The following is a 7,659-nucleotide window of genomic DNA, read 5'->3' on the forward strand; positions in this document are numbered from 1 at the left end:
GTTCTGGCGCTCCTCGGGGACATCTGCCTGTCGGTCACCGTTCCAGCGGCGCTTGAGACGCAGCTTCGGAGGCATCAGGGCATCCTCCCTCTTCTCTTGCGCTCCCGAGTCTCCGGCAGGCTCTCGGGATGACTTCTCCCCGCTGCTCTCTCCTTGCTCCTGGGATTCTTCGGCCAAGAAGCCGGCCTGGCTGGGTGCCGGTGGGGCTGGGTGCCATGATGGGGCAGCTGGTCTGGCAAACACAGGCCCTTTCTCCTCTTCCAGGCTGGCTGCCACGCCAGAGCCTTCCTCTCTCTCACTTTTGTCTTTTCCTTTCGCCGGCAGCTCTTCGGACTCTGCCTCCTTCTCCATCGCGGGCTCGACCTTGACCCTGGGAGGAGGAGTAGCTAGCTGGGGGGCCGCCGGCTCCTCAGCGCTTTCCAGTCTCTCTCTGTTTTTGCGCCCCACGGGTGGGGGCTGTAGCTTGATGGGGAACTGGGGCTGCTCCTCGAGGGGCATTTGGCACTGTAGTGGTGGCACCATGAGCGGATAGCGGGGGAAAGTCCGCGGACTCAGGTGGTAGTTGAAGACGGAGCAGGCTTGCGAATGCAGGTAGTGTTTCATTTCCTCGGGGTTAAAAGAGAAGCAGCTGCTACCTGTGAAGGGGCTGAGGCCCGGAGAGGGGCTGTAGGAGAAAAGGGTGGGAGTCAGGGACAACGCAGGAGAGATCGGGACATTTAGGACCCCGCCGCGCCCCGGCAGAGGGGACACGGCAAAGGGGCTGTGAGGATCCGGGTAGATCCCGGGCCTGGTGAAGAGAGGGAGCATAATATCGGGCTTGCGCTTCTGGTGGTTGACGCTACCAGCGCCCACGGCGTTGCGCGAGGCCATGAGATCCACGCCACGGCGCCAATCCGAGGAGCCGTCCTCCAGCTCCGGCATGTCCGGCTTCCTCTCGCCGCCGTCACCCAACGCTTCTGGGTTGGATGGGACCAGGGACCCACCGGAGAACCGACTGGGCTGGGCATCGTCGGTGGGAGAGTGGCTGTCCAGCGGTGGGAAATGGAAGCGGGACGAAGCCGTGGGGACAGGAGGAGCGCTCTGCGGCACAACACCTGGGACAGGGAGGGGAAAGGAGAGAGAGTACGGGAGAGAGTTAAAAGCACAGTTGCTGAGGGAGTTAAATCACAGGTAAAGAGCTGCTTTTCGGGCTGCACCCGCAGGCGTTTGGAAGACTAACACAAAAACACCATGTGCTATCAACAACGCAGCAGACGATTAGATGGGAGGTGCCTTTCCCATCTGCTCCCTTCCCCGGCATAGCTCCAGACTCCTCTGCCCACCTCAAAACCTCGCCACTGCTGGGGAGGAATCTTCTCCTCTCTCCGCCCCGGCTGAGGTTTCGTGAACCTCCAGTGCCACTGCAGTAACTTCCACTTTCGGACGCCCTCCCCTGACCTCCTCGCTCTGGTTTAACCAGAAAACGTCTCGGCGACGGCGCGTTAGGAGCACGGTTAAGCAATCGCGCTCGCACGCCACCGGCAGAAGCGCTGCTGGTAAACCTCAAGCTCTCGGGGCTGACTGAAAGTCACTGATTTGTGCTTTTCTGGGAAGACGTCTTCTCGCCAACGGTTCTGCCAGTAACGCTGCCAGCTCTCGCTGGCTCCTCTTCCACCGCCGTGCCTACGGAGCCGCCCGTCTACGACTCACTCGTGCCGTAACAAGCCATATTGAGGCAAATTCTTCCACCTGCTTTCTCACCTCTGCAACGCGCCCGTCGATTCTCCCTTCCCTTCAAAACCGCGCGAGTGAGAGAAGAAACCTGATTCCAGTGCCCCAAACAGGTCTGATATCCCAACCCCCATCCCAGCCAGAAGGAAAGAAAACAGGTTGTAATTAGACAAGTGCATTCCAGTTCTCCAAACTTCTTTTTTTAAATGCATGCCCCAGAGATAGGAGGGAGTGGCTGCAAACAGGGAAAAGGAACAGCAGTGAGCAATATTGAGCTGGAACTGCCCAGACTCGTTGCTGCAAGTAATTATAGATTTGCAGCGCAGCTTCATACTACATCTTACACCCCCATGCTTTGGCTAAGGACTCCTGGAGAATACATTTCCTTCTCCCCACTGCCATAAAGGCAGCGTGTCCCACGCAGGTGAAGAACGCCTTTATGAATATTTCTACTCTCCCGGCCCTGTTTTGGGGTTACTGTTTGCTTAGAAGACAATGCCTTGAAATCACATTTGCGCTCGCGCCCGGCTGGGACTCCCCAGGGGCGGGGAGGGATGGAGGTCGCCTCAACTGCCAAGATCAACGAGCAGTCACCACCGTACGTAGGCACAGGCTACACGAGCGCCGATGAGAAATACTCTTGCCCACACGTAACCTGTTTTTCTCAGCCGCCGGGGTTTCAGAGTCAACATTCAATCCCCACTTTCCCCTGCTCTCTCCCTGCTAGACGAATCTTCAAGGCTCCCCCTGGGGCACTCTTCACGAGGTGAGAACTAAGCACACAGTGCTGTGAGAAAGGCTGGTTCAGGCGCCTCGGCGCTCGCGCTTTCTTTGCTGTGGAGAGTTTGCAGTCTCGGGCCTCGCTGTAATGACTTCCAGAAGGGTTTTTTTTGATGGACTTGATGGCCACTAATTTCCCTGGTTGTGTGGTGGCTGTGCAGTTATGCAGGCAATCACCCCGGCTGTAGAAATCTAGCTATGGGGTGTGTGGGGGGGGAATAACTCCAGCAAAAAGGGATCTTGCAAACAAAGGACCCTCTTCCAGAGAAACCACAGCAGTACTGCTGACTCTGGGACAAACCCAGAGTGAAGTCCTGCTACAGCTCCTGGCAAGACACTCAAAGGCCTTTTAGGATGAGCAGGGAACAATTACGCTCCATTCCCAAACTCTTTTTCGTTCTCCTGAATGTCAGCACACCGTTCTGCCCCAGGGAGAATCGAGAAATACCTGTGATTTTAGTCAAACTCCGACGAGTTACTACTCTTCTCTAGAAACTGCCCTGCGCTCACTGTTACGTTCCTCTGAACTCTAGGTAGAAGTCGGTTAAGAAAAGTTCCTTTTCACAGAAAAGGAGCAGAACTAAAGCAAACAAGGGGCCTTTGCAGAAGCAGGGAGGAGAGCAAACTGCTGTTAAGCTGCGAACTTTCTGATAGCGCTCACATGCATGCCTCGCCATGCACCTTTAAGCTCCTTGTCACGAAGGGTCACATTTATATGGCCCCATAAACTTACGTTACAAGCATGTGAGTGAGGCAAGGTCCCTGCAACAGAACTAAAACCTTCTTATCCCCAAGGACACCCGCCCCCCGACAGCAAAGCAAAGCAAAGCAAACCCGCGGCACCCATAAAGACAGTCCAACAAGCAAGCTCAAATAGGAAACCAAAACGCCTCCAGTCTCCCCTGAAGACGACCACAGATGCGTCTGGGACAACCCCGGGGGAAAGAGCGCTCCAGATAAGGCTTTATCAACGTCCAGACATTCCCACCGCAGCAGCGCTGATTGCCCCGGCAGTCTTTCAAGCGTAGGAGATGACTGATAGGGGATCCGCAGAGGCTGCGGGGTCGGACCCGGCCCCGTTCCCCACGCCAGGAGCGGGGACAGTTGAAAGCAGCAGCCCCGACCCCCTACTCACCATTAGGCCGAATGTTAATGAACGGGTAGTTGGGCATCACCAGCTTGTTGAAGTTGAACTTGTAGGTAAACCTTTTGCCTTTTGTCTTGTGGAGAATCCTCTTGTTGTAATAGTATCTGTTAACAAAAGTTAGAGAGAGCGATCAAAGCATGTGGTGATATGTTTAAGGGTCTCATTTCTTTTAACGCCATCAACATTCACCTCGGACGGATCTACAAAAGTGAAGTTGCCCAGAGAATTTATGTTATTAGTACAAGAAAATATTAGTCGATTGGGAAGTTTCCAAGTGACACCCATTCCTTTTACAACACATTCTTTAGCAGCAGGTTTCAAACCATTTTCCAGGTCATTATGTTCCTTAGAACATGTGGGAAAAGGTGAGATCCTGAAAGGAAGCGGAAGCTGAACGACAGGCCAAGCCTGTACACGCTGTTCTCACCCCTGTCCAAACTGGGACCAGTGCCAATGGGCTGGGGGGTCTCCTACAAGCACCCCACACGGCGCTGGCACTACCCCCCTATTCCCATCCGCACAAGTGCCCCGCAGCCAGCAAAACAAGCACGGTCACTCCACGTGGGCTGTGACTGCCAGGGCAACGTTACAGAAGTCCGAACAGGAGGGGAAAATTTGGGTGAACCTGTGCTACGACACAGGAAAGAGGGGAACATGTACCTGGGCTGGGGCAGAACGAAACTCAGCGCAAGGAGGGAGCTGAGCAACAGGCACCAAACTATCCAGAGAGTCTCAGATTTGTTTTTTATTTCTGCAATCTGCATGGCTTATTGTAACAGCGTACAGGGCATCAGGCTGGAAATCGGGAGAGCTGGTTTCTGCTGCTCTCATGCCCATGAGCAAGTCGCTTCCCTTCTGTTCACCCATTCACACCTTCGGATTAAAAACACCCCCTCGTCTTCGCAACGTTGACCGGGGCTGTGAAGGGCAGGCACTCAGAGCCAGCCCCTATCGCCGGCCAGCCTCCCTGCCTCACCTTCATGGCACCAAATGACAGCAGGAGGACTTGGCCACACAGACAGCGGGTATAATCCCCACCGCAGCCTCCTCCCCACTTACACCACCGCTGTTTGTCCTCAGCCTCCTAATACTGCTGTACAAACAAAGGTGTTACACGCCGATCATCGCCACAGCTCTCTGTTGTCAGGAGGCGGGTTAACACTCGCTGCCTGTTGCCACAGCGCGCACCAAACAAAGCGGGGCTAGCTCCGAGCAGGAGCGGGGAAGGAGCCACAGGTCCCGAGCCGAAGCGGCTGCCGATACCCACAGTGGTCTTGCCCCGCTGCTGTCATGCTCGGCACCAAGATGCCGAGACGTGATCGGTGTTGGCAGGTGGAGGCTATTTTCCACTGCCATGCACCAATTACAGCCTCGGTGCCATTCGATTTATTGTTTCCTTCCTGTTCCAGTATGAGACTCTTGTGTTTGCTGCCTTGTTTGTCTTTGTCAGCTCCACCCAGGAGGTATCAGAGGGCGTAACGCAGCGAAGTCCACGTTACAGACTGATAATGCCAGAACCTGTCAGGAACCCAGCCACTCCTGCAGGTGACAGGCCTTGAAATGCTGAAATACTTCAGAGGGTCATGCTAGTTTTCCACTGTCTGACTTCAAAACTGAAAAAAAATACCAAACCCCATCCCTATGGAAGGGTGTAAATAAAAAAGGGCAAAGTTGTACTGGAAGCTTTGGAGTCGTGAAGCACAAAGTGAGGAACGCTCAGCCCCTGGCTCACACAAGGGGACGTTGGTGGCCAGAGGTGTCCCTAAGGGTAGCCAAATGTGTGTCATCGGGGCTCGGGAAACACCCGGTCCAGGCCCTTGCCGTGGGACTGACACCGAACCTCTGCCTCGGATGCATTTAGCAGTAAAGAGGCAAGTACAAATTATGTTAGAAAGGGGAGTTGCTTTCTCTGAAACGGTACCCTTGATGGTGTGATAATAGAGGAACACCTCTGGTTTCCTCCCACACCTTCATTGCTCAAGCCAGCAGCAGCAATGGAAGCTGAGAAAAGAGACAGAAAAGCTCCCCGGAAGAAAGCCATCCTGATAGTAACAACCTAAACTAGAGGTGTAAATTTACACCGTGAGGCAGAATGCGGCCCGGTGAACCAGAGACTCCCTCCCCGGTCTCTCTAATCACACCCAAGTACAGTCAGACCTACCTGAGCAATCTGGCATCCCAGAACTGAAAATCTGATACAAACCTCCCAGAAAGGCAGGTGCCACCAAACCAGGGACTGAATATCTACCATCAGTTACCCAAATGAGGCAGGGACGGGTGGAAGGAGGGCTCCGAGCAGCCCCTCGCCTCCACGGAAACTTCTGCTCACCTGAGCGCCCGGCTCAGCTTGTCGTAGTTCATCTGGGGTTTGCATTTCCTCCGACCCCACAGCCGGGCCACTTCGTCGGGGTCCTTGATGACGAACTCCCCATACTCGCCCTGCTGCCAGGCGATGACATGGCGAAACTCCTCCTTCTGCAGCAGCTCCAGGATGAAATGCCATAACTGGATCTGCCGGGAGCCAGGGCTGGACTCGGTCTTGTAAGCCCACTCTGGGAAATGATAACCTTGGAAAGGGCCAAAAAAAAAGAAAAAGAAAAAAAGAATCATTCAGACAGCGATAGGAGCTCACAACTGCCAAGCTCTACTGTGTATTTATCATGTTTTCTCCAGAGCAAGACCACAGAGCATCGCTGAGGGCTGTAATTCTATTAAACATTCAGTGTGGAAGCAGAGAAACCCGGCTCTCCTCCTCTACTGCTCATTTTCTTACTCATTTTAGCCCCCTCTCCTTGGAGAATCCCCAAACACCACAAGAAAATGGTAAAACTGAAAAGGACATAAGCGTGAGAAGCAGTGGAAAGGAGCCCAAAAGCGTTAGCATCACTACAATTTGGACTCCAGGTGGCTGAAATAAGGCGAATAATCCGGATTTGAGCATTTGGTGCGCTGATGTTGGGGAGGGGGTGAGGGCGGGTAGTGCTCAGCAACTCCAGCTCCCCCTTATTTCAGAGCACGGCAGCCTGCTCCAGCTTCAACTGCGCCGGCAGATGTTTCTGAGCGACTGCCAAGTTTGGCTTTCTCGGAATAGTTTCCCAGCACAACTACTAACGCGAGGTTTTTTTTTTTGTTTGTGTGTTGTTTTTTTTTTTTTCTTTTTTTTTTCTTCCCCCCCAAATCATCGCGGCCACAATTTTCAGGCTCCGGCAGCGGGGAAGAATTCACATCATGCTCCAATGCCACCCACACCGCTATCGCAGGCGGCGACAGAGACAAAACCAGGCACGAGCTGTACCCGACCGGAGGAGATCCACCTTAGAGATCCCAAATCCTTACAAATAAAACACCTCCAGGGAGATTTATTTGCATATTAAACCCGGAGCTCTCAAAAACTCGCCCATCGAGCAGACGTCTGATCGATCCTCACTCGCACGCGGCTTTTGCCCACATACGGGAGCTTTGGGGAGAGGTGGAATTAATCCCGCCTGAGCTCCTTTATCCTGGGAAAAGAATTTGTAACAGCTGAACAACTCGGCCTTTAGACTTCCTTACCTCCTCCTCCTTCTGGCTTATCCACAATGCTGCAGCCTGCTTTCATTTTCTCCCTCCTGCTGACTGCAAAACAGAAGGAAATCGGGCATCAGCGACATCAACACGCCATTATCGCAGGAGGCACTTGGAATTTCTCCGGAGAGGCCACCTCGAGCAGTAACCCTGCCCGTCCCCAGAGACGCTACCCGGGCTCTCCCTGAGCATAATCATCCCCGTCCGTCTTTCCACCCAGCTGCTAAAAGCCGGCGTTTAATCCCTGCCTCCCTCCTGCCCCGCCGTTAAAGCCGGCAAACGAAACGCGGCGGCACGGCGCGGCCGTCAGACAGACAAAACAAGCCAAACACAGTTTGTCTTCTGTTACTAGACAGGCTCCGCTGCCAAAATACACAAGCTGCTGAGCTCGCCCAGATGTACCAGCGAGGGAAAAGGGAGGGGGATAAAATCCCGGCTCCCGATCGCCGTCAGAGACG

The 7,659-nt window shown here is 54.1% G+C and overlaps 1 protein-coding gene across 1 annotated transcript; it reads right to left on the reverse strand.

Annotated features, from left to right (window-relative positions):
- Nucleotides 1-3: 3 nt before the first annotated feature.
- ETV3 (ets variant 3) lies at nt 4-7,235 on the reverse strand (the record flags this gene model as incomplete). The annotated part of the gene is made up of 4 exons (XM_010286149.1): nt 7,190-7,235; nt 5,967-6,204; nt 3,626-3,741; nt 4-1,094 (listed from the first exon to the last, which is right to left on the reverse strand). Coding segments are annotated over exons 1-4 (1,491 nt in total), but the record flags the coding sequence as incomplete, so codon positions are not given.
- Nucleotides 7,236-7,659: the final 424 nt, after the last annotated feature.

This window comes from Phaethon lepturus, unplaced genomic scaffold (genome assembly GCF_000687285.1).
Source record: "Phaethon lepturus isolate BGI_N335 unplaced genomic scaffold, ASM68728v1 scaffold47064, whole genome shotgun sequence".
Taxonomy (NCBI): Eukaryota; Metazoa; Chordata; class Aves; order Phaethontiformes; family Phaethontidae; genus Phaethon; species Phaethon lepturus.